Source organism: Cheilinus undulatus, linkage group 11 (genome assembly GCF_018320785.1).
Source record: "Cheilinus undulatus linkage group 11, ASM1832078v1, whole genome shotgun sequence".
Lineage (NCBI taxonomy): Eukaryota > Metazoa > Chordata > Actinopteri > Labriformes > Labridae > Cheilinus > Cheilinus undulatus.
The window spans coordinates 31418792-31446571 of NC_054875.1; the positions used below are offsets into that span (position 1 = coordinate 31418792).

The 27780-nt window shown below is 39.3% G+C and overlaps 1 protein-coding gene across 2 annotated transcripts in view; it reads right to left on the reverse strand.

Annotated features, from left to right (window-relative positions):
* Nucleotides 1-27780, reverse strand: part of LOC121518216 (metabotropic glutamate receptor 7-like) — a 193386-nt gene that overhangs the window by 32608 nt on the left and 132998 nt on the right. For both annotated transcript variants that reach the window (XM_041800476.1, XM_041800475.1), the window contains 5 exons: nucleotides 24609-24744; nucleotides 23920-24074; nucleotides 16656-16793; nucleotides 14657-14857; nucleotides 411-550 (listed from right to left, as the gene is read on the reverse strand). In XM_041800476.1, coding sequence (XP_041656410.1) covers nucleotides 411-550; nucleotides 14657-14857; nucleotides 16656-16793; nucleotides 23920-24074; nucleotides 24609-24744 — 770 coding nt within the window. The remainder of the gene's footprint in view (nucleotides 1-410; nucleotides 551-14656; nucleotides 14858-16655; nucleotides 16794-23919; nucleotides 24075-24608; nucleotides 24745-27780) is intronic.

A 27780-nucleotide genomic window follows, 5' to 3' on the forward strand; every position in this document is an offset into this window, starting at 1 on the left:
GTTTAACATTTGCCTAACATTAGTATTCAACGCCTCTACTGAAATGTGTTTGTTTCTGGAGGAAAATATTATACCTGAAGAATTTGGAGCATTTATCTTCTTGTTAAAGATAAACACTTCCCTCTCCTTGCTAAATTGCACACGCCATTCAGGGTTTTTTTTAGCCTAAAATACATCAATTAAACTGAAAGTAAAACACATCTGCACCTAAGCTCTTCACGTATTTGAGATGCAAATAATGTCCCCCTCCCTCGTCACACTAGAGATTTCAATTTTGCTAACCAGTATTTGTGCTTGTACGTTTTTAGCATTGCCGAGCCTACACACCCTGTCTAAACACACTCTGTTTTATCAACATTTGACAACCTGTTTGTGTCTGTTGTGATGGCATTCTGAGTGATTCGTCATACCCTGAGCTGGAGCGTCTCCACCCACTGTCCCACCACCTTATACTCAGGAGTGGATGAGTTGGTCATCTGGAACTGGAACAGGTCATAGCGTCCTGGAGCATCACCATTCTTGTTAAACACAACAGAAGTGCCAGCACTGCCTGTACAGGGGGAAGAAAGGGAGAAAAATGCAGCAAAAAAGAAAAGTGTTAGTGGCTGGTTTGGCAGAGTACACACAGCACAGCTTCTTAAAAGGAGGAAAACATGAACCTTTGACCCACTGGCTCTCCCTCAGTGGTGGACCACACAGTGAAACACAGCGTGCTTCTTCCTGTTAAAGCCTCCAAACATAATGACCTATATGCTGAACCTTTACGATAAGAACAGACAGGGATGTAAGCTCCCTACTAACCAGAAAAAGCATTCTCCTCCTGTTTCTAATGCACCATCACAGCTGCACAATGACAACTGCAGGAATACAAATTTACACATGCAAAACATGGTTGGCCCCTCAGCTGTGTGTGCTAATATCAGAAATGGACTGCCATTTTAAATGCACACTCCCTCCTCTTGTTGGAAATGCATTTCAGTCACACAGTTGGCAACAAAAGGGCATATAGGGAGGATACACAGGTCAGCCAAAGCATCATACGGTCCCCATCTGCTCTCAGTGTGTAGCAGCCCATCTCAAGCAGAGCCCTGAAGATTCCACTAATTAGCTCAGAAAGGACGGTGGACGGACACCTGAAATATAAAATGTGTCTTTGTGTAGAGCCTGTCAGGTGTGTCTGCACATCGATCAATTATACAAGCAGAGAGTCTGCACTGTGAATGTGCAGCAGTTTGTTAATGCAGATGTCAGTCAACATCACATCTCCCTGGCAGCAGCAAATGTTGACTGGCATTAATGGGAAAAAACAGTTGTGCTTTATTTTATACATGAGGGCTGCTTTGTTGATGAGGTCATTTGTACCATCCCACAATGCCGAGGGAGAGAGAATTGAAAGTGCTGCATTGTATGACTAGTCTCTTCACCTTGGCACTACATACTGTGAGCTCATAAGCACAATTGGAGATACCATTTTTGAAATGGGACAGGGGGAGTCTGGCGACACCTGGCATGGGAATTAAGTGCTGTAATAGCTTTGACTATAAAAAGTGTCCAGAAAGGACCAAGAGCAAACACTTTTGGGAACGTGTTGGGTTTTCTGAATCTAGAACAGAGCTTGTGGCTTTTGGACTGAAGGCCATCTCACCTTTTTGCTTGGTTTTCAGCCAGCAGGGAATTTCATCTCCCTCCTGTTATTTTTCCAAGGACATTTGTCATTGACCATTTTACAAAAGTTTCAAGCCAAAGGCCTCTAGTAAGACAAGAAAGGCAGAGGCAGCAGGAGAGAAAGCCAATTTCAGGCAACAAGATAGAGAGTGTTTGAACAGAATCCTGTTTACAAGCACCCACATTTCTGTTTTTGACTTTTTGACATCACTGCAAATTAGGAAAGTCAGTATTTAAGACCTTAAGTCAGAATCAGAATCAGCTTTATTGGCCAAGTATGCTAACATAACATGGAATTTGAGCCTTGCTCTCAGTGTTCAGGACATAAACACTACATAAAAAAAATAAATAAACTGAATAAATATTACAAAATGAAGACTTAAGCTCTTGAATGTATTATTTCTAGTATAAAAAAGTCTGTGTGCATTGATAGTATGGCTGCAAGATGTGTTAAGAGTGCAAGGATGCTGACTAGACATGATCAGATTATAAAAAATGCAAGGATGTGGGCAGATTTACACGAGGTAGGTAAGCTAATATAAGGTAGTTGATTAGAGCGATGTGCATATGGGTTAGGCATTTTACCGCAGTAAGCTTTCTTGCAGCATTTGTGTTACAGTGAATAGATTAATAACTTGCAGCATTTGAGAACAGTAAATATATTAAATTACTGATTAGTGTGGTAAGTAGATTGATTAGTGTGCATATGTATAAGTAGGAAGACATTTTACCACAGTGAGCTATCTTATGGCATTTGAGTCACAGAGAACAGAATATACCTGCAGAATTTGAGTGCAGTACATAGATAAATTAGTGATTAGTATGGTAGGTAGATTAATTAATGAAATATGCATATAAGGTGAGTCATTTTACCACAGTGAGCTACGATAAATAGATTAAACTAACTATTCGTACTGTAAATAGATTAATTAGTGAGATTATGGATATGAGGTGTGGCTACTTTACCACAGAGAGATTTCTTGTAGCTTTTGTGTTGAAAACAAATAGATTAATCAATTGTGGCATTTTAATAACAGTAAATAGATTAAACTATTCATAAGTACAGTAAATAGATTAGTTAGTGCAAATATGTATAAGAGACAAGGCATTTTACCACAGAGAGCCTTCTTTAGACGTTTGAGTTACAGTGAACAGATTAATACTTGCAGCATTGGGGTATGGAAAATCGATTAAATTATTCATAAATATGGTAAGTGGATTTATTAGTGCTATAAGTAGGATGGCAATTTACCACTGTGAGCTATCTTACAGCATATGAGTTACAGTGAACAGATTATCTCTGCAGCATTTGAGTTTGATAAATAGATTAAATGTCATTTGTACGGTAAGTGGATTGTTTCGTGCAAATATGTATAAGAGACAAGGCATTTTACCACAGTGAGCTATCTTGCAGCATTTGAGTTACAGAGAACAGATTATTACTTGCAGCATTTGAGTATGGTAAATAGATTAAATATGTCATTTGTATGGTAAGTGGATTGTTTAGCGCAAATATGTATAAGTAGTAAGGCATTTTACCACAGTGAGCTATCCTACGGCATTTGAGTAACAGTTAACAGATTATTACTTGCAGTACTTAAGTATGGTAAATAGAATAAATCAGCTACTAGTATGGTTAGTAGATTGATTTGTAAAATATGCAGTTGAGGTGAGGTATTTTACCACAGTGAGCCTCCTTACAGCACATGAGTTACAGTGAACAGATTATTACTTGCAGCATTTGAGTACAGTAAATAGGTTAAATTAGTACTGGTATGGTTAATGGTTTGGTGAGTGCAAATGTGCATATTTTACATCAGGCAGGGCTAAGGTGCTTGTTAAATGAAAGTTCAATTTTCTAACAGTGGTTAAGTGGTTATTTTTATGTTGATGCAGTCTTATCTGCTAAAACAGCACTTCTATTTCACATTCAGTCAGCAGAAATAGTGCATCTGGAGGCTTTTGACCCATTGCCCTTTCTGTTGCAAAGTAAAACACTAATTCCCTTTAAAGTGTCGGCACAGAAAATTAAACAGGACGGCTGCTCGGATTGAATTCAAGCTAACATGTGAAGCCCATAGTGAGGAGTCTCCCACACTGAAAACCAGAATAAAGATTGGTGGGTGGCAGTCATCGTCCTGTCACTTCTGCTTCCACCAAACAGGCAGTAGACTTGTTGACACAGTGTATAAAGATGTTGACAGGGTATTGACTCCTGTGAGCAAATGCTGTGACAGGGTTACCATTCTTACCACACGGCGCTGGCAAAAACACGCACAAATAAACAAACACACAGAGTCATTCAGCGAAGTGACGTGAGTGATTGGGCACTTGGCGCTCCTCTGCTTTAGAGCAAATAATTAAGCAGCGTTTCTGTGTGTGCAGATAAAAAGGCATTAGGAATTCCTTTGTATTTCCTATTGCCTGATATTTTCAAGGGAACAAAATGCTCTGTGTAGACTCCTTAGTGCGAGTGCTGTCTAAGATGAAAGATTTATGCATTTGCATGTGGCTCTGAACTAAGACATGACAAAAGTGCACTGCTGCTGTGCTATGCTGAGCGGTGTGGGTGGACTGGGGATCCACTGCTGTGTTTCTCTCGCATCATTATTCTCTCCTTTTTTTTTTCTCTCCAGCATCTCACTCTTCAGCTCTGTGACTCCGGCGCAGTGGGGAGATCAACAAAGGAGGCTTACACTCCTTCGCCCTCAAACATACATTAGCAGCAGCACATACACAGGATAATGTGTGTGGCTCCAGTCTAAATGCAATAAGGGCCAGTGAGATATACCTAAGCCACAAAAGTATAAAGGTTTGAGAATAAAGACGCGCTGCTGAAAAAGGCAGAGGAGATGGAGAAGGTGCAGATTTGTATTTTGAGCTCAGGTGAAATGAAGCTTTTTGCACTGCCAGTGTCACGCTGAGGTAAATGTTTTTCTGAGGCACAATATCCAAAAAAAAAAAAAAAAAAACAGTGAGCACAGGCCCAGATGGTTTTTGAGATCGGACAGCAGATTGTCAATCCCATGCATGAATCTGCTTTTCGTTAAGGTCCCTTGGACTCTCAACACTACACAGACATTACGATTTCTTCAGAGCCACCTTAAAATCCAAGGGCTTCTGCCTGCTGGAACTCTGCATTGCTGCCATAGCGACAGTGTTAAAGATAGGCAGGCAGCTCTGTAGCCTTAAGTTCACTGACAGTTTATTTTTACACTTGTATGAAAGAATTAACAAGAATTGAACCTTCTGTTTAATTGATTAACTGTGATCCATTAATTTTTAACTGCTCATAGGAGCTCAGTTTAAAGCTCCTGTTTTGTTTTTTTAATAGTTATGAAACAGACTGACATAGATTCCTCTATATGACCTACAAAAACAAACAAGACCATCAGCTTAAACACAGATCATTCTTATAAAGTTATTTTTAATGCCCCTAACCTCTGCTGCAGCGTAGGTGAGTTCTAGCATGCTGCTGAAACAGTCTCTTAAATTTCCAGAGAAAGATTCACTGTGAGTAACATTACTGCCTGTTAAATGGAAGCAGACTGGATATTTTTTTAGTAAATACTACCTACAAACACAGGACAAGATCAGCAAAGAGAAAAAAAAACACACTGAAGGCTCAAACACAGATAGCCTGCTGTATTTCTAATTGTTTAAATAAATATCTTGGATGTTTGCTGTTGTTTTACCTTAGCAGCTAGGTTTCTTCCTGGTTTGAACAGGTGACCTCACATCACCCCAGTTTCAGCCTTTTCCATCGGCTTCCTACTAGCTTTACGACTGATTATAAGATTTTGAGCAACTTTTAAATCCCATATACAGTCATGGACGAAAGTATTGGCACCCCTTGAATTTTTCCACAAAATACACCATTTTTCCCAGAAATTGTTGCATTTACAAATGTTTTTGGTACACACATTTATTTCCTTTATGTGCATTGGAACAACACAAAAAAACAGAAGAAAAAAGCCAAAATTGGCATAATTTTACACAAAACTCAAACAATGGGCCGGACAAAGTTGTTGGCACCCTCAACTTAATATTTGGTTGCACACCCTTGGGAAAAAATAACTGAAACCAATCACTTCCTATAACCATCAACAAGCTTCTTACACCTCTCAACTGGAATTCTGGACCACTCCTCTTTTGCAAACTGCTCCAGGTCTCTCAGATTTGAAGGGTGCCTTCTTGCAACAGCAATATTGAGATCTCTTCATAGGTGTTCAATGGGATTTAGATCTAGACTCATTGCTGGCCACTCCAGAACTCTCCAGCACTTTGTCTCCAACTATTTCTTGGTGCTTTTTTAGGTATGTTTGGGGTCGTTGCCCTGCTGGAACACACATGACCTCTGACGCAGACTCAGCTTTCTGACACTAGGCCCTACATTGCGGCCCAAAACCTTTTGATAGTCTCCAGATTTCATGATTCCTTGCACACAGTCAAGCCACCCAGTGCCAGAGGCAGCAAAACAACCCCAAAACATCCTTGAACCTCCACCATGTTTAACTGTAGGTACTGTGTTCTTTTCTTTGTAGGCCTCATTCTGTTTTCTGTAAACAGTAGAAGGACATGCTTTTCCAAAAAGCTCTACCTTAGTCTCATCTGTCCTCAAAATATTCTCCCAGAAGGATTGACGCTTACTCAGGTACATTTTGGCAAACTCCAGTCTGGCTTTTTTATGTTGCTTTGTCAGCAGTGGGGTTCTCCTCGGTCTCCTGCCATAGCGCTTCATCTCATTCAGATCACGACGTATGGTCCAAGCTAACACTTTTGCACACTTTTGTGTGGAAGTTGACTGAGGATGTTTATCCACCATTCCAACTATCCTACTTTGCATTCTTTTGTCAGTTTTTCTCTTCTGTCCACGTCCAGGGAGATTAGCCACAGTTCCATGGATTATAATCTCCCTGATTATATTACGCACAGTGGACAAAAGAATTTCAAGATCTCTGGAAATGGTCTTGTAACCTTGAGATTGTTCATATTTTTCTACAATTTTGCTTCTTAAGTCCTCAAACAATTCTTAGCTCTTCTTTCTCTTCTCCATGCTTGGTGTGACACACACAGACACACAACACAAAGATTGAGCCAACTTTTAGACATTCTAACTGGCTTCAGGTGAGATTTCTAGATTGCCAACACCTGTTACTGCCACAGGTGAGTTTAAATGAGCATCACATGCTTGAAATAAAATGATTTACCCACAGTTTTAAAAGGGTGCCGATAATTTTGTCCGGCCCATTTTTGAGTTTTGTGTAAAATTATGTCAATTTTGTCTTTTTTCTTCTGTTTTTTTGTGTTGTGCACATCAAAGAAATAAACATGTGTATACCAAAAACATTTGTAATTGCAATAATTTCTGGGAAAAATGGTGTATTTTGTGGAAAAAATTCCAGGGGTGCCAATACTTTCGTCAATGACTGTAGGATTGGCTTCAAGACACATAGAAGGACTGTTTACACAGAAGGAGCTATCCCACAGTTCCACAGGTAGGAGCCTTCTGGTCATTACAAAGTCAAGGATTTAAACTAAAGGTCGACTCAGACTACACGATTTCTTTGGATGTTCACAACGGCACCATGTCAGACTATGCAACAAAAATCTTGTCCCATGTTGGCTGAGAGCCTGGCCACAGTACAAAAGTGATTCCAACCACTCATTGACGTCATCACTGTCTATGCCACTGTGGGCAAGTTCACAGGTCATCCAGGGGGCAGGTCAAAGAGAGTGAATCAGACTTCTGCTTTAACAGAACGCTAGCAGCCTTTTGCTCTGAAAGGAAGGAAAACAACAAACAGGAAACAATTATGGAATCATCCCGATGTAAAAGAAGAGGACAACATGGACTGGCACTCCTTTAAATAGAACTTTAGGTATGAATTTGAAAACATGTCAAGAAAATCAGCCCAGTTAATGTCACTAATACATACTGCTTTACTGTATTTACACATAAAACCCTGGGGAGAAAAAATTGAATGGCATCACTCTGATAAATGATGACAATAAGAAAAGGAGCAAATGCTCTCATAGTGGTAGATGTAAGGATACATTGGAGTCTTGTTGAGTCATGGTCACTGGGTGCCTTGGATGCGCCCCTAATAATGGCACACAGCACGAGCATAATTGGGCTCAACATTTGACAGTGAGTTGGAGCCTTGCAGAATTTGTGCAGTCTAAAAGAGATTGTGCTTTTGCCATCAGGGCTCCTAAGAGCAACCAGCCTGAGGAGATCAGTGTGGAGACTTTGTTTTAAACCTTTAACACCTAAGGCCACCTTAAGATTTCCTAAAGCCTCCTTGAACTCAGGTAAGTAACTGGAGTAAAATAATCTCAATTTTTTCTTTTTTCTAAATAAATCTGTGCAGAATTTAATCAGCAGTTGCATCATAATCTGGGTTCTCATCATTATTGTTTCTGTTGTTTGAAACAGTAATTCCCAAATCTTTCTTAAAATCTTGGCTAGTCTGCAAACAACTGTCCATGATTGGGCATGGCTGTGTGCAGCATTATGTGCTTTCACCACCTCTAGCGGCAGTGGGAGTCCCCGGTCTCTGGCACCATTATATGACGGGCTAAAGTTTGAGAACTCCTGTTCTAAAATGAAAGTTTCCTTCTATGTTGCTCCCTTTGCTTGAGTTGTCAGCCAACATCTTCTTCAGCTGTAAATCTTGAGACATTTTCACCTGTTAAATTTTCCCTGTGGACGCTAAAGAGGCTAATACCGAATCATTTCTCATCCTATCCATCTTCCAGCATGTGTTTTGAGGAGTCACTTTACAGTTTGTCAGTTGCATCTTCATTCAGCCTTAAAGGTAAACATGTGCAAACATTGCATCTGGTCTAAATGGGTTTAATCATCTTTTTAAGTGTAAAGACTTGCTTTAACATTATATTCTCCTCATAATGGCATAAAATATTTCACATTTTATCTTTTCACTGGTTATTTTACCTCATTTCTTATTGTTCTGTTAATCACTTCAGCTCCTTAATATCCTCATTTTCTTTTAGTTATTTGCTTATGATTACTTTATGGTTTCTATTCATTTTTACTGCTTTAATTTTCTCTTTATTAATAATTTTTTTCCATTAATTGCTTTAATCTCTTTGTATTTATTTGTCTGCTTTTATTCAGTAATGCTTTATTTTACTGCCTTTGTCTTGTTGCATTCTTTATTTTTATGTTATTTTATTGCTTTTACCTTTTACTTGTATCATCTGTTTGAGTTGCTTTTATCTCTTTTTTACTGTTCTCATCTCCTTTTGTTGCTCATATCATCTTGTGGTTTTGGCCAGAGTTCAGCCATCTGCTGGAGTTGTGTTGAGGTCTATGTTTTGCTTGTATGTCAAAGCACATAGACACCAGTCTTTGCGAGTTTCTTAATACAAACAGTTCATGTTAATATTGCTCTTACATTTGTTGGCAACTTTTAAGAGAAAAGACTAAAATTTGAATCACATTTGGTCAATAATACTCTACTAATACACTAAACTAATACTATATATACTGCTTCAAATATCCATTGCAGGAGAGACATTTCACATTCCTCTGGGAAACCTCCCATACAAAGTGTTGGGGCAGGATTTTTAAAAAGTTCTTGGAAGGTGATGGAAAAAAATTTTTGTAGTAGGCTGTCTAGCTCTGGTAAGTGATGTGAGCTCAGCAGGCAGGTGCTGTTGATGTTTATGTACTGTGGCGCTTGTTGGTGGATAAAACTCATGCCAAGGCCAGTCAGAAAAAGTGCAAAATAATCTTCTACGCCAAAAAAACTTTCACTGTGGTTCCATGATCCTCTCTCAGTAGAGAAATGCTGTCCAGATCTGATTAAAAACCAACTATTGCTAAAACTACATCAAAGCTAATCACTCCATACGGCTTACATGGCAACTACATCCTGTCTGCAACAATCCCCAACACTTGTCTATATAACTGAATTTTGAAGACCAGGAGAAGAGAAAAAAACATCTTGGTTCTTTGCTCTTCTTTTAATAAAGAAAAAATTGCCGCAATACCAGAGCTACATCTGAGCTAACTGCGACAACGGCGGCAGCCATTGCTACCAGCTTCCAGTGCAACTTAAACCCGCCGATATCTACTGCCTCATTCTCCTCACATGATACTAATTGGTCCAGCCCGTTTTAAGACCTGGAACAATCGTTTTAGACAATCCATCCTTTGCAGGATGGATTTGCTTGATGACAGACATGGAATCTGGTTGATCACTCAGCTTTGAAAAGTTATAAATGAACTGTTTTAAACATTTCAAAAATACTATAGCAACATGGGGTGACAAGGTCTGTCTACAAGGTATATATTCTCATTCTTTTAAATGACTTAATTCATTTTTTTTATACCATACAAACATTGTAGGGGGCACTTTTAAAAGCTTTTCTTATCATATAGTAATAATGCATTCCAAAAAAAAGATGATAAACTGTTGGGTAAATAAGCTGTGTGGAGTGCTGGTTTCATTAAGAAGACTTCTCAACTAAAGACAAGAAGTAACCAGCTTAGGGGAGCAGCATGACTCTGAGGCTGTGGGTCTGTACTTCACAACTATCACCAAAGTCTGAGAGCTCAACTAGGTTACTTAAAGCTAGTTGGATTGTAAACTCCACATGGCCAAATAGGTAGCAGTAAAGGAGATACACAGCTGCACAGAAATTGTGTTTGCAAAACACAATAAATATAATCACACATAAAGACAGTTTAAACCTTTCTTCTCCTCTGGAAGAGCCCCAAACAGACTATATCATGTACACTGACTTCATTTGTATTCCAGATTTTCCTGTATCTATTATTTTGTAAATACCAACAACTCTCCAACAAAAAAGACCAAACCAGCTTTAAGTAGACTGTATTTCCCTTGTGGTCAACTCTAGATTTATTTCCCTCCAAATCTGTCAACAAACTGTTGAAAACCAAATCAAAAATCATGCATCACATTTCTTAATACGCTGGTTTGGTCTTTTTTTACTTAGATACACCATCCTACAGCTAAATTAACTGCAACCCCACATGTGTAATAATCCACAGCTCAATCTGTAATTGTTTCTGGTTTTAGGGAAACTTGTCTTCATAAACTGGGATGGTTGTGTTATTCACTAAGATCGGATAAACAAAACAGCCTAAATGATCAATTCAATGTTTTTGTTGAAATCAAGTATTACTATAAGGCAAGAAAATTCCTTGCAAAATTCCCTTGTGCATGACTTAAAAATACTAATGCTTGCTTAATGTGCCAGAAACCAGCAGGATTTTAAATACCTTAACCATTTAAAAAGTTAATATTCTGCAAAAACTGTCATATTCTGCTGCAAAATCCTGATGTTATCTAGAGTGTCTGTTTTACTTATTCATGCTTTCTGTATAACTGAATTTTGCATCAATTTTATATTTGGTTGGAAATAATCGGAGAAGTGCATTAAATTATGAAATAAATCTTCAAGTTATTTGTGCGATACAACTAACCCAGTAAGGTACATACAAGGACATTTCCCCTTCATGTATAAAACATCACAGAGGAGTGTTATTTTAAAGACAATGAGCTGGATCCACAACTAAAAGTAGGACAGTTTTGTGAGCAGATTAGGATGATTCCCATTTTTTTTAAGCGCTGAATCTTATCTGGAACATTTTGTGACGGCTCTGTGTACTTCAGAGGAGCGGAGAACCGTCACTGGCTGACATACATGCCAGCACATTCGTAATGACAAAGGTTTCGCTTGTTTTAAACTCCGCTCCCATTTGGCTCTCATCCTCCCCTGCCCTTTTTTGCATTTCAGAGCAGTTGTCATTAATAGCTATTTGCCATTAATTGTTAAGTATCTCCCACATCCCTCTCTGTACAAGGCTAAATAATGTAGAGGTTCAAGTACTGGCAGACCCATTATATGTCACATTGGCTCAAATATTTCTCTGAGTCTGAAAATGTTTTTTTGAACCATAAATGAAACTGAATTTAGATTGAAGCTGGCCCGCGAGAAAGCACTGAGAGAGAATGTCGCATTACTTTATATAAAAGTGTTTGGACTGGGTCATCCATAAGTTTTATAAATGTATACACTCGTTGTGCAAATGTATGCCATGCCAGAGTTAAATACTGAGTTCTGGTTGGTTGATTACAGCAATCTAAGACTTGCTGTTCTTTTGGTAGAAAAAACTCCTGCTGTAACATGGGGTCTCATTTATAAACCTGTGTGTATAATCCATATTAGAAGTGTCCGTACAGCAACATCATGAAAATGGTGTTTGCAAAAATGATTTAGATTTATGAAACTGTGCGTACACAAATCTGCATGCAAGGGTCCTTGAATAAATCAGGATCCGCCTGGAAATGTTTAAGGACACGTTTAAATGGAACTGCTAGTTTGAATGATTATGATTTCATGGATTTAACAATGTTTCCAGCTACAATTCTCTCCTTCAGTGTCAGTTTGGCGATTTCACTTCCTCCACAATGTTCATACACATGGGCCAGAGTTTACTTTTTTTGTGCACACATCAATTTTGCTTTTGTAGATCACAAATTTTGCGTGGGAGGTGGTGTATGTTAGTTTTGGGCCCTGTTTTGCGCTTATGCAACCTTACAGATGAGATTCCGTTCCTATGTGGAGGACACAGCGCTGATCACAGACTCTGGAGGACCAACTGTAATCATGCCTCTCTGTACAAAGTAATAAACTTGACATTGATCTTTTTATGGCAAGGGAAAAAAGGGGAGAAAAAAAATCAGCGAAGATAAAACAGAACAGATTAAAAGCAGAAAAAGACGGATGACAGAGGAGTCGACAAAAGTGAAGAAATCATAAGATGTGAACACTAAAAGGAACACAGTAATGGGTACAACATTGTTTAAAGACTTGTGAATGGAAAATAAAATGGCAACGTGGCAAAAATTCTCAATAAGGCTCAGCTGGGAGTGGTGTAGTCCTGTTCAACTTGTCTCACTTCAACATTAATGGAAACATTAAGGTTTAACAGCTAAGTTGAAGGATTTTTAAGTTTGCAGTTACAATGGGAGCTGTTCCGATTGTAAAAAGGAAGAAAGAAGAAAAGAAGTCCATTTCTTATCCATTTATTCTGTACTGTTGGGGACTCCACACAATGAATTGTCTGTGAAACAGAACCAAACCTCAGGAATTATGTCCTAACTATTCGCTGTGATTGTCAAGAAAAAAAAAGAGTGCTCACACTAGGCGGGTCATGTCGGTATGGAACCAAAGGCTGCATATGAACGAGGCCACGGTCTCAGGTTATGTCACCCACTGGTTTCTAAAGCAGACTTTTAAAACCCATCAGTAGCTTTCTCTGAGTAACTTTCAGACAACATAGCAACAGACAAAGGAGTGGCTCTTATGCCTCCTCACGAACACCGCCCTCGCCTCTCAGTCAGATTAGTCACACCCATTATTATGAATAACACTTATGCCTTTAAAAAAACATCAGGAATGAATGGGAACTAAGGAAAGTTAGTACTTAGCAGCTCTAAATGGACCTTGACACTGCAACTATCATCAGAAATTTTCTACATAGATTAAATACGATCCCTGCACCAAAAAGGGATTTTTATGCCAGTTTAACTGATTTACCTTGTATTGAGGCGATCAATACCCCTAATACTTAGTCCTGCGGGTCTCCTAGTGTCTAGCTTCTAGGCAGATGAAGAGAGACAACAGTCTAGAGGAGCCCCTTTAACATAGAAAAAATGCACATTTTGTCTCAAACATGCTTTTAACTGAAACAGTGTTAGACTACCAACCGAATAAATCTTGTGGGGAGAGAAGTTAACCTGTAACAAACGAGCCTGTGATAAAAAAAACGGCTCTTGTATTTTAGCCGAGGAAGCTAGGTCCTGTTTGAGTGCCACTTTCCTTTCCTCCATCTTTTATTATTTAATCAAAACTTAAAATGACAAATTGGTAAAGAGCTGTTTGGGAGCCAAACAAATACCTCTACCGAGCTGAGCCAAATGATCTAGATCTCTTAAAAGACAAGGATTTCCCATCGCAACAAGAGGGTGCAGGCTGGTTAGATGGACATCAGATGAGGAGACACAGGTAAAGCACAGTTTAATGAGCTAAACCATGACAAAACTGTACTGAACCAAAGCGGATCACTTTTATGGGAACAGACCATTCATGAGTGTTGTCCAGGCTTTAGATGGAGGCTTTTCTAATTTGCTTCTGTTTCTCAGAGAGGTTTTGTATCTATTTTTATTTTTATTTCTTTTTGTTTCTGCCTGATTTTTACACTTCTTTTGGGACACAGAAGTGGTCGTAGAATTAGGATTTTGTTTATTTTCGCATTTTGAACTTTTCTCTATGCAGAAATCCCTAATTTCCCCCAAAGGGGTGTTCTCTGCCGCTGTTTGATGTCATCTGCAAAGAACCTATTTTTCAACACTGGAGGCTGCTTTGAAAACAGCATTGACTATCATCAGCAAAGTTCCTTTAAAAAGTTCCACATACTGAGGTCCTATCTATGCATTTTAGTGAACTCGTATGCACACACTCAGCATCACCAACAAGCACAAGCTAACGAGCAAGCTAAGTCCTGAGAAATACTTCCCAGCAGCAGGAGGCTCATTGCTATATCCTGCCAAAATTTCTCTTATTTCTGGATTTCTTGACAGGAGGGAGAAGGCACATTGGACAGGCATGCCTACTGTTGTCATGCTGTCTGCTGATTTGTGCATGCACGGTCAGGAAAAAAAGCATGCAGTTAGGGAATTGACTTTAGTTGTCTGAATGTATGCAGTCATATGATTGAAACGTTAAACATTCCAGAAATTCATGTGTCTCATCTGAAGCTGCTGATTGGCTATAACCAGCACATGAAGGACCCGGTACACTGCATGTGCAAACAATGCTTGGCTGACCTAAAGTTTGCTGACTGAAAATCAGGTCTGAAAGGCCTTGATTCTCACAGTTCAACACCTGGCCTAAACATTTGATGTGCAGAATGTCATGCTTCGTCACTCACCGTTAAAGCTGGTGTTGCGTATGTACTTGAGCAGAGTCTTCCCTTCAGCAGATTCCATCTGTGGACAAACGCCAGGGCGATCAGGACACAGCTCTTTCTGCATGGTGTGGAGTGCGTGGGCCATGGCGTACACTGCGTCAATCACAAACTGCACCTTCCCTTCCTGCTCATACTTGGAGTCAATCCCGATTCTCTCCTGACCTGAAGGAAGGGAAAGACAAGCCATTAGACTCCACAGAACTCCCTGTCATCGCCAACTTCAATTTAGACTTCCTTTGACTATTTGATGCTTGTTCTGATTTTGACAGATTTACACCTGGAGGGACCATGTGGCATAAAGAAGATACATTAAGTTTCCAACTTTAAGTACCAAGCAGAGCTGTGAGACTGAGTGTTTTTGACGAAGACAGAACATTCAGGATTACTGCAGTGTATCACTAAATAATAGGCTGCTTAGAACAGACCTCACTTGTCCCATTTGCAAGGTGATGAAGATCACCATGAACTTTAGTAACACACTCTTCCACAGTGGCTCTCTGCTCTTTTATATCCTCCTCCCAGTGTACTGCCCTTTCACTATGGGCTGCCGTAAAGGTTTAGCCTCTACTGCTGATACACTGCATGAATACATAATGTACAAGCCCTGCTGGATTTCTCTTTCTGTAAAAAAAAAAAAAAAAAAAAAAAAAAGAATGAACCAGCTATTTTACACCCCTGGAAGATGAAAACCACAATTCAAATAGCAAATTAAAGCCATAACAACAAAACACTACTATTACTTGCAATAATAATGATCATAATCATTATCATTAGCATCATTATCTTAACATTTAAGCTCCCAGTAAACTAAAATGATAGCTCTGAATACTAAAAGAAAATATTCTCCCTAGTGAAAGCTCTTTATAGCTCATGTGTGGAGGAGCACATGATCTTAATAGGACACGTATAAGATTGTGGGAGACTTGCATACTGAGGGAGGTCAGAAGCAATCTGTGCTGACATTTCAGCCCATTCCTCATAACTTAACATACATTTCAGCCCACACATAACCTTGCTTTTCAGATCGCCTTGCATAGGGTGCTAAATGGACAGTCTTTGAATGCAGAAGCCTGTCGCATCATGTTCAAAAACATCAGTTCAGCTAAAGGTATAAAACGAAGAGAAAAAAGGACAAACATTTTCAGTGGAATTGAAAGAAGAAGAAAAAACATTTTATTGTCATCTTACAGGGGCTTTGCGGGGTTCACTTGCTGAATGAGCATCTTCTGTCTTTGACGTGTGATAAAAGACGCCAAACAGGAGATTATAAATGAAACGAAATCCCTCAGCAAACACTAATTTGTGTCACACTGCCTTCACCGTCATCACGTATGCAAGCAAGATTAATACAGCATCCCACATCACAGGCATCACCCTCATAGATAATACATGCAGTGCAATGCCAGTCATCCTGCTAGGAGGGAGTGTTTAGGTAATACAAACATGCATCACTGTTAAAAACTCCTTCATCAACGCCTCTACAAAGGCAGTGAGAAAGCAGAAACAGGACATATCTTTCTGTCATTGTCCCTGTAACTTCCTTCCAAAAGAAAGTATTATCTGGCTCTGTTAGGATTCACAGCACGGCCGAGCTGAGCTGTCAAGGTGACTGGGTTAAGGCGAAATAGAGGGAATATGGGATTTGAGAGTTACAGGACATTAGCCACAGGAGCAGACGGTCTGCTACTGTAGTATGACTAAGACACGTGGCGCATTATTATTCTAATAATAAACTCAGCCTGTCCTGCACCCGCTGGGTGAAAACACCTGGTGTTAGACTCTGTGACTGCACCGCAGACGAGACGGGTTGAATTAAAAAAAACCAACAGTCTCCCTTCAGCTTCTAATGGGAACAAAAGGTCAAGTTCACATCATCTTGACATGGGAGAGTTAAAATATGCACCATCCATTAGTGTAGTACAGAAATGTTCAGACTTTGTTCATGTCAAGACTCATGTACCTGTGCATTTACGGCTTGTATCCTCTCTCTTTGAGGCGCTGAGCAGCCTGCAGTCAAAGTTTTCCTCCCAAAACTCAGCAAACCACACGTTCCTGCGATTGTTCTCCAGGGTGAGCCCGGTAAAGTATTCATCAAACCCTGGGAATAAAGGAAAGAGAAGAATGGCTCAGTTCCGGACCAATTATCAGCCAATTCAAACCTGTAGGAAATGAAGCGAGACTTGTGCAGGGGTGTAGTGGTGGAGGTGGTGGGCTGGCCGCTAGGTGTTTGAAGCACACCAGCAAGCACTACTTCATCAAAATTTGACCACAGTGGTTCCTCTTCCTCCCAAAGCCCCATGGAGCTTTAATCACTTCTTTCATCTAGGAAATTACATTAATTAGAAAACAGGATGCATAATAAATAACACAGGACTTATACGGGGTGCCACAGCCTGGTGCCTCAGGCTCTGAGGTCCTGTAGGTGCAGAACAGGTTTTCCTCGCTTCATAAAATCCATTACAGTAGCCATGGATTGAAGGCATGATGTATTAGCTTAACACTAATTTCAAAAGGGCTTAGGTGCCTGTTTCGAGCATTAGCTTGAGGAGAGATAAATTGCTGCAACAAAGGAAAAAGAAAGTCTTTAATGCCAGCATTTGTTCTCTTGTTTGTGTAACTTTTTCACACAATGTGGGTCAGGCAGCCAAGCTGTGACAAAAATCACAGTAGGATTTGTGGTGTATGGATTAAAAAATAAATAAACTGTCACAGAAATGATTTTTTTGTCTTGAGAATAATGTGAATTTTTCAGCCTCTCTGTCTCCACTATGTGTTATCTAGTCGAATCAGCTGAGTCGTGGGTAGAGGTGATAATTGCTAATCAGAGCTGAATGACTCAGCTGATTTTCTTTTCAAAAGACCATCAATGATGCATGGTGGATTAATAATATTCTCACTGCCTCCAGAATGTACATGTGTCCTGGTTAGACCTCCCTAATTAAGGAAAGCTTCATAAAACTTCCTCGATTGTAATGATGAGTGGATATTAGGATTGTGACGCCAGAAAGAGCTTTAAATAGGTTCTGCAAGTTCATGGAGAGAATTTTCTTCCTCTGTGGTGAATTTGTGCTTGTCCTGGCAGATGCAGCAGTTTAATGTCCTCATTTTCTCCCTCACTGTTGTGGGTGGACTAATTTAAGAGACAGATTTAGGAGACAACAACACTTAAGCACTTACAAACAAATGATAATGTTATTACTTTTAGCGTTATATGAAATAAAGAGCCAAAATCTGAGATGCACTGATTGTAAAAATCAGGGCCAGATGTTTAGAAGAACAATAAAGCTGATGGCCCATACAGCCGCCCATGTTTTTTCATCACTTCTTTTGGTGGAATACCCCCAGAATGCCAACGTGTCCATTCGTGTTTCACTGTGAAAAAAGTTTGAAGTTTGTCTAACAGGACACATCTTCAATAAGAAAATAAATCTTTTCTTTTAACAGCTACTAGGTGTGCCAAATGTCAGGATTAATTTAATGTTCCTGTAAAGTGATAAAAAAAAATCTGTATTTTAGGTTTGTTGTGTGACAGGCCACTTTGTTATGAACCACAAGGCCAAAATTCAGTCATGAAACTTATCTCTAAGTCTTTAAAATTAAGCCTCAAAATCATGAAAAATGAGGCAGTCATATCTACTCTAGGATGGTTTGGGCGTGTCAGTTGAAGGTACCAAAGCCACACCTGATTTTAAAAGTTGCTACAACCTGAATGCAGGACTTATCTGTCTGCTCTGCTGCTATTTTACAACTCTCTTTTTTTAAGCCACCAGAGAAATAATCAATTTATGTCATGACAGGCAGACAGATAATATTAAGAAGGTCTCAGTTTCATTTTCTCATTCTGTATCCAACTCTTCTTGCCTATTTAGCAGGAATAGAATGTGTCTATCACTGGATACTTAACTAAACTTTAACACTGCAGCACTAACAGACAGGAGGGATTTTAACTGTGGCTGCTTTGAGAGAGACAAAGCTACAGCCTGCTTTTTTCAATTATCCAGGACTAAAGACAGTGAAATATGGATTAAAACAGAACTTCAGCAGGTAAGATGTTTGTTCCTGCTGTATCTGGTTCCAGTAAAAAATACACAAAACACTCCGGTAAGTAACCTGCCCCCTGACCTTATGGTGAACTCTGGTCAGAGCGCAGCTGCCTGGCTCTGTGCCAGAGCTGGGATAAATTTACTATTTTCTGGCACAAATTTCTCTGCTATGATACTTCTAATGACCTGTAGGCCACCATGGCTGATAGATTTGGCAAAATTATCTCACAATAAACAAAAACATAGCATATAGCTGGCTGTTAACATTCAATGAAGGCAGTGACATCAGCTAACAGCAGACTATATTAAGATGAGCAGCTCAATGGTTTGATATAATAGTAGTGTTAGGAGGCCTGTGACATTGTGGGGCGCTATATTTGCCCTGCCCAAACTAACCCAAGCCAGAAAAGAGGTGAAAAACTTTTAATGGTCTAAATCCAAAATTCAGTTTCATATAGGTCTCAGTGATTTCACTTTTACAGCAACATTATTCCAACATATGCGGTGTGTTAAGACACAAATTTTGGATGTCACTTCACAGGGACTTTAATGTTACACAACAGATTGCTTTGTGCTCACATTATCAGCAATGGCTGACATTAAAAGGGCCAATACTGGCCAATACCAATGTTTGTACATAACTAGTCAAAAATTAACATGACACTAAAGTGTTTAAGTATTAAAGCACTTATATTATTGTGTGTCTCAATATCATATACAAGGTAAAATATGTGCTTAGGATTAAAGAAAGTCATCCTAAGGAATGCCAAAAACGTAAACTGAAGCAGAAAAATGATATACAAGGACTAGTGTGACAGAAAAAAAATTCTAGTACATAATTGCAACATGTTTTTTAAAAGTGCTTTCCACAGATTTTCTGTGCAAGTGTTTTCAAGGGAGAGATATTCCTTGAGGCTTTTGTTTAACACGCCAGTACATTTTTGTAAGCTTGTTCTAAGAATATTTTTAAAAAGGCGCTCTGCTAATGTTTAAAATTAAAAATAAATGAAAAGGACTATAAATGTGCAATACGTCGCCCCAGGGGGTGACCCCACTGAGAACAACACAAGGCTCTGCAGTTCCTTTTAGTTCTTTGGCGCATTTTAACAGCTTTTAGCTTTTGTTGATTTTATAGCCTAAAAGAGTACTGCTATAAGAGTTTTTTCCTGAGGCAGACATCTTTAACAACAAACAAATAATAAACAATAATCCAGCTATATGTGCCCCTTTCAACACCTAACATTAGTCATAGTTAGCATCTAGCTGAGAAAAATACCTCAGTGCAGTATTTTCAAGTCAGCGCCTAACATTATTAACCCACTTATAGATATGCTTGTTGAGACCAAAAGCACCTCTATATGAGAGTGCCTGTTGTGTTACACAGTTTTAATATACATTTTGTGGCTTTTGCTTTTAATTCACTATGTCTCCTTTCAGGGGCTGCATACCTCAGAGGTTACATTTAAAGACAGACTGCGTCACAGCAGAGCCTCAAAGGCTATCCCCTTTTGAGGGATCCTTCAAATGCAGCTGATAAATGCATCCCTCTTTCCCTAGCCAATAAAGGGTCCATCTGGTGCATCCTTTGTACACTGGGCTTTACTGTCCACCAGTTTAAACCAGCTGGCAGACTCTCATGCAGTCGAGTAGTGTACCTTTTTTAATGTTCATTTTAGAGCCTTTATTTAGGAGATATGAGTGGATATATTATGAAACAAAGGAGAAAAAGAAGGGAATGATGCATGGGAAAGGGGTTGAAGGTCAGATTCGAGCAGTTTTGAGCCTGTATGTGAGGCATGCATGCAATCTAACGGCTGGGTCAACCAGCAACCCTGCTAATATACTTTTGAATGTAAGTTACTGGTTTCAGCAACAAAAGGGCCCTTTAAATATCCGGTCATCTTTAAAATAATAAGATGAGTCATAAGATGAAGCTATGCAAGTTCTAGTTCAAGTGCACCTCTCCCAGGACAGTCTGGCTGCAGACTGTTTACCTCTGACAGCTTCTCTCACAGACCCTTCATCTCAAATTGAAAAAAAAGAAACACTAAAAGTGTTTACACTTTCATTTAGGGTAAGGGTAAGAGTAAAGGTAATGGTTAGGATGACAAAAGTTAAAAGTTAAAAACCTGAACTGCAAAACCTATTTATGTCAAACCCTGTAAAGCACTTTGGTCAACTAAGGTTGTTATTAAATGTGCTAATAAACTTTGACTTGACTTGACTTGACTATTTACAAATTATTCAATAAAGCTGAGTAAACAGTCTGCATGAAGGGAAAAAATCTTTTCTTTCGTGAAAACATTCTAACACAACAAATATAGCTTACATAGCTCCATATCCACTATGTAGGTAAAGGAGCTTTGTAGTAAATGGAGCTACATAGCTAAAGTTAAGATCACAAAGCAGTCACATCTATGTTATCTATCTAGTTACGTAGCTCACACTAGGCTCTAGTTGCTCAAGCTCTAGTTGCTCAAACTAACTTAGCTATAGATAACAATGCTACATAGTTAATGTAGCTAAGTAGCTAATGTAGAAAAAGTGAAGCTCACAAAGTAGCTACATATCTATGTTATCTGCTTAGCAACATTTAATAAAGCCCAAGTTTCTAAAGCTCACTTAGCTATAGATAATGGAGCTATGTAGTTAATCTAGCTACGTAGCTAATGAAGCTAAATCTAAGATCACAAAGCAGATTTGTAGGCTACTTGGATACATTATCTACATTAGCTTAAGCTATGTTTGCTGAAGCTTATGTTGCTTAAGATCACTTTGCTACATTGGCTTATGCAATAACTTAAATTATGTAGCTATCATAGCTATATTAGCTTTAGCTAAAGCGAGCCACTGTTCATGTAACTACTTCTAAAACTAGGGATGGGAAATGTAATTTTTATTGGTATCGATACCCTTATTGATAGAAAGCATCTATTGTGAGTGGTGCTTAAGTTAAGTTAAGACTCACATCTATTTTATATCCCGCAAATACAAGCACATTCTTCATATTCACAAGTATATTTATTGAAGTTTCTCGTCAAAAACTAAGTTTTCCCATTTTCATGTGACATTTAAACATATCATAATATATAGAATACTGTTGTCTAATTTACTGAGGTTACCTGAACGCATCATATTCTCTGTCCTCCAGCTCGTTAAGTTCTCTAATTAACTTCAATTTTGCCGATTACACCATGGATTTCTACACAGGATTAAAACTTTTAACAAACAAGACTTGCTACAAAGTTTGGCAGCACTTTTCAGTATTTATCTGAGCAGCTGAAGAAGAAAACTGTCTTGAATCAACTGAAGAGAGTGAAATGAGTGTCTATTACTCCCAGCGCAGGCAGATATAATTGCATGCGACTCGCAGGTGGAGGCTTTTTTTCCCTCAATTCGACAGATGAAGGTACCACACTCTGTTGATGGACAATATTGAGGTGCTTTAAGTTTATGTTACCCTTATAAGAACTGGTGTATTTTTTTACACCACTTGCATCTTAAAATGACGTTACGTCACAAAGCCTGTGAGACTTGATAGCAGTATCGATACGCTAAGATGTTGTTGATTTTCTGGTATTAGAAAAATACAAAGCCGGGTTTTGATCCCCAGCCCTATCTAAATTAGGTCTATACATGATTTAATTCCCTATTAGATCCCTGATCATTTTTATGAAATGTTACTTAGTTTGTCATGGTTGCAATGTGGTTATTTCATTAATGTAACTTCCAGACTTTGTTAATGAATAAAGTTGAAAAAAGTCTAAAACTTGAAAAACATTGTACAGGCAAACTACAGCACTTTCTTTCTGAGATATATACAGTGTCTCAGATAAACAGTCTATTAGAGTGGCCATCAGAGATAAACGATCTGCAGCCAGACCCCTCTAGCTGTTCTGGTTGCAAGGCCTACAAACCATGGTGTAAAGAAAGGTCTTTGCTCTCTGAGTCCATTACTTTCATAAGCATTTTTCAGATCTGTAACCCATTAAAAAACCTTAACATACTCAAGCCATACCAAGTACAATGTGTTTATTTTTCTATTCACTGCGATAACTTGCAGTACGTTGCAAAACAGCCTTGTACTGTAAAGAGAAAAAAAGCAGTGAAGATGATTTTATGGCTCTCTCACTCAATGAAAAAGAAAAAAACCAAGACCTTCATATGGGTATTATTTACACAAGCTTGTGCGTCATAGTGCTGTGCCAGGTTGGAGACAGTGCATCTTTTGGCCTTCATCTAGCATGATCAATGGTTGCTATCCACATAATATATAGGCAAGTACAGATTTTAAAGTGAAGTTCCAGTGTGAGGAAGAGAAGGAGCTTCAGCCACTGCTCTAATAGTAAATCACCCGTGTAAATAATTTGTATGATTATGAAACGATGCATAAATGAAACCTGTTCTGAAAAATAATGACAGACAGTAGTTTCAGTGTCAGCCCTTTAGGGAGGGAACAGCAGGTGGCACAAACGAGGAATGATCTGTAAACCAAACTGTCTCAATTTAATGTGATCTGAGTAATCTATGCTTGCCACATATGCTGGGTTCTTTAAGTACTCTTCCCCTGAATTGGGACACAGCTATAGAAAGACAGAATATGGGGAAAGAGAGGGGGAAGACATGCACAGATCAGTATGTATGGGGCTCCTGTTCTACTAAGCTAAGGAAGCCTATTAACCTTTTTTCCCAAGCAGCAGAAACAAAACTGCATGAATATTATAGGGAGTTGTTAAAACATTTACCATAAGCTACTTCATAAGGTGTTACTACTGTATGTCAACGCTGGGTTTGGAGCTAGTTTCCTGTTTGGAAGAGGTCCACTGAAAGAAAAGATTAAGCAAAAAGAAAGTATTTTCACAGTAGCCAGGTTTAGTTTTCATATTGTCAGTGGAGAACATGGTGAAAATCAGAGGTAAAAGGAGAGGTAATAACGTTCTTACATAAGCATTCAGACAAGTGAATAGGCATACTTGCATACAAATTCCCCAAGTTTCTCTCTTTGACAGAAATTTAATAAGAAGTGATTCAATATGATTAGGCTCAAATACTAAAAAAAAAACAATAAATCCCACTAGAACTCCCTAACAATACAGCCCTTTGTAGATGGTGCAGTGTGAGTTGCTTGTCTCCTTGGGCTCATTACTTAGTGTTTATTTTTGTGTTTGCTTGTGTGTGTACCTTCAATGGAGGAGCGTTTGGGCAGTATAGTGACCGCTCCCACTGCTACATCCTCAAGTTGGTGGATTGGGCTGCTCTTGGCCCCCCAGCTGTCAGATCCAATCCACAGGAAATGGCCCACCTGATTGGCCCTCTTGGTGGCGTTGAGAACTCCCCTGCAAGGACATCCATGTGTGAATTAGGAGAGAGCACAGGAGGTGTGTGCAGTCCAATATCTCTTACGCAGAGACAGCTTGCTTAAAGGTGTTTTTGGTCATTGCAGCTCTGTCAACTCAAGGTAAGAGAAAAGGAAGGAAGGAAGCTGTTGTACTAATGTTTGCTGTGTAGTTTTTGCTAAAGATGTTTTTTTTCCATCTCTTATTCAAAGATGACAGAGGGACTAGTCGTCTTCTTTTACATTTCACAAGCACATCCACTGCTAGCTTCTTCATTTCAAACTTACAGATACTAAATGTTTCATTCTGTGTTTCTTTACACCATTTCCCATGGGCCGCAGTTAAATGAAACAATATCGCAGTTGCTTTGTTGAGATCTGTATTCCCACTTCTCCTCTGAGGCACGCTCGTGTTTGTGTTGTTGGAGGTATGTTTGTGTAGCAAGCATGGTAAATCTGCGCCTTTAGCCTGTCTTCAGGAGCTGCTATTCAGAGATTAAAGACCTCAATATGGCAAGTCATCAACGCTCTTTACCGTATGTCTTCTTCACTGGCAAAGATGACGACTGCCCGCGAGTTCTGTGTTTCCAGCAGTTGCTGGATGGCTTTGTCGTAATCCTCCAGCTTGGGGTTGTGGGGGATTTTCAAGGACTGGGCGATGCAGATTCCACCTTTTAAAGGAGAAAAGGAGAAGAAAATGATAAGGCTTCTGGGATGATCTTGCTCATTCACTCACGCTCATACACAAACAAAGCCTGAGGTCATAATAGTTTTTTTTTTCCTCCTATGGAAATAGGAAACATCTGAATACAATAAAGATGATGGTGCTGTCATGCTTGCTGCTATAGAGTCTAAATGATAGTCTCACAGTGTATACATTTACACTTGGCAATAAGCTGAAAACTACAGCAGCATGCAATATGGCTCTCAAACGGCGCCCTCCGACTGAGCACCAAAACCATTTAAAGTGAGACGGAAACAAATCTGCTATAACAAATTCAATGGCCCACTTCAAGAGGAACATAAAGCCTCAGATTTCATCTTATAGATGCGAACAAATCCAACAGCCAGCTATTGACTTTTCATTTAAAGTCATTATCAGACATCACTTGTTGGACCCTGAACCAATCAGATAGCAGCCCTAGTGAAAAAAACAAAGAGGATATTAATACAGACAATAAATCATTCTGAGGCAGGTCACTGCTAATGAGTTTGTAGAGGATGAAGAGTGCTGATTGCTCTGTGCATTCCTAAACAGTTGCTGGATATTTTGTACAGTACATTACAGCAATAGGCTTTTAGCAGCTTACTAAATGTTGTTATCTTCAGGGTTATCTTAAACAGTTCATTAATGAGTAGGGAGGGTGCATTATCTTTCATTAAAATAAAGAGTTTTCTTCAATGTAAGGTGGTAATTAAACGTGTGGAGGACAAGCTAACCTTTGAGGCACTCTGTATAAACAGATATGTTAACCTGTGTGAGAGAACATCATTACTACTGTAGGCCTAGGCTTGAGGCAGCAGCCTCTGTCCTGAGTCAACAGCAAAGCTTTACCCAACCCAATTAAAATTTCTCCCACTCAAGCATTTTAATAGCCTACCCAATAACCTTTCAGTTTGAGTTTCCCTGAGTAGACAGAGAAATGGAAGGAATCTCCTAATTGCCAGTCTCCTCGGGCTCATTACTTTGATATAAACAGCTTTTAGCTGGCAGATCACACATCTCCAGTCACGGTTTACTGTGGCATTTCTAAAGGCACAAACTAGCAAAAATGACAACTGCTGAGCCTCCTCTTAACTATCCATTTTTCAAGTATTAGAAGGCAGACTTAGAAATGTTGCTTCATCCCAGACAAAAGACCGCTGGGATGGCTGCTGTTATCCTCCCTAAGTGGACTAAACATAAAAATGGAGATCCCGCAAATGGTCTTGCTGTTGCTTGAGGGTTTGTGGTATCCTGTTAGAGTGAAACGTGCCTGGTGTTATTTGTGCAGAACAGCCAGCGTTGTAGGTCTCCAAGGGATGACACTAAAGCTCTTTTTCTGCACAGAGATTTCAGTTTATTTCAGCCAGAAAGCCTACAGTATGACACTGCAAGTCTGGGGTTTAGGTTTTTGGAATCTCTTGCAATATCTATATCTGGTGTATTAGCGGCATCTTTCAGTTCCAGAGGGCAGATACAGAACGTATCACACACGCATTAATTCCACAGAGGAATAGAAGAAAGAAGAAGTCTCATGAAAATGTATTAACTCCATTATGACAGAAAAAAAACCCTGTGGGCTTGTGTGAAGAGGTATAATGGTGTAACAGTCTTGAACAGAGATATATTATAGGTCACAACAGTCAATAATAGAGACAGAGACCACAGGAGCCACTGATGAAGATAAGAAGCACTTGGAGCAGATCCCATCTTCACAGAGACGGAGAGAGAGCGCCCCAGCTGAACGTGCTGTGGGCTTAAGTCTGCCCTAAAGGCTGTCGACCGGCAGTGTAGCAGCGGTGGCTAAATTATTGAACGCCTGCAGAATACCTCATCTGTCAGTCAGTCAGTCAGGCAGGCATGATGGAAATGAGAGTATTGTATCTGTACTCCCAGAGTACTCTGCCCAAGGTTGGACCGCCTTCACCTGTCACTGGAAAGCATCGGCCCGACTTGAAAGAGCTCTCGACTCAAATAGTGGGTTTAAAGAAGAGGCGCGTGTCTGTCTTGGCTGAAGATGGTGTGATGTGAGACAGCTGAATTTCAGGATCTGGAGGAGGGGAGGGTGGGGTATTTTACTCAAGCTCATTGAAGTCTTATCCAAGAAAGAGGATTGTATAGTAATAATGTAGTAAAGCCTCTGGAAATTTGGCTTGAAATACATAAATGCATATGTGATTTCAAAGTTAAGCATGTCTTTAAGCCTCCACAAAAATCAGAGAGAAATAAACACTCATATCTAATAGAAAAAGAGGCAAAACAGCTTGATTCTCTGCTGACTTTTTCTAAAGACTGTGTAGGAGTGGCAAATCACATTTGACTGACATCTCCGTTGGCTCCATTAACAGCAAGGGAGGAATTGCCTTGTCCAGCCCTGTATGTTTATGCTGTCTCATTAGGAAGGGATAAGAAGCCCTTCCAGCTTTAAATAATTATTCTAAAATTTGTACTTAATGATGTGTTAGAAAATGCTCTTCCCATTCAAGTCAGTGTTTTGTAGAAAAGTTAGCTAGCATGCAATACTGGTGTTTTGAAATTCCAATGCGTGCTGTTGAATAACTGAGTTTTTAGTAAGCGCTGAAGGTGCGGGGAAAAATCAATTCACATCAGAATCACAATATACATCTCTACAACTCTAGAACAATTCAAAACATCCATAAAGTTTGAGTTCAGCAAACCTCCTTTTATGTATTTTTTCTTCTGTGCCCTCTCCTCGCTGATTAGCTGCACTGCTAAAACATTAGCAACACTACTTCTCAGCATCGGTTATGTACAGTGCTGTTATGCTAAGTCTACTAAATAAAAATGAAGTGCTGAAAGGATAAGTCAAAAGCCTGAGCTCATATCAAACATCACCATCTGGAGTTAAAATAATCAGAGCAACAGCCAACAACTGTTGATAATCACATGAGACATCTGCCAACCAATTCTGAACAGAAAATAGATAAATAAATACATCCACAATATGTTTGATTTCAAAAACCAGTGTTACAGTTTAACAAGT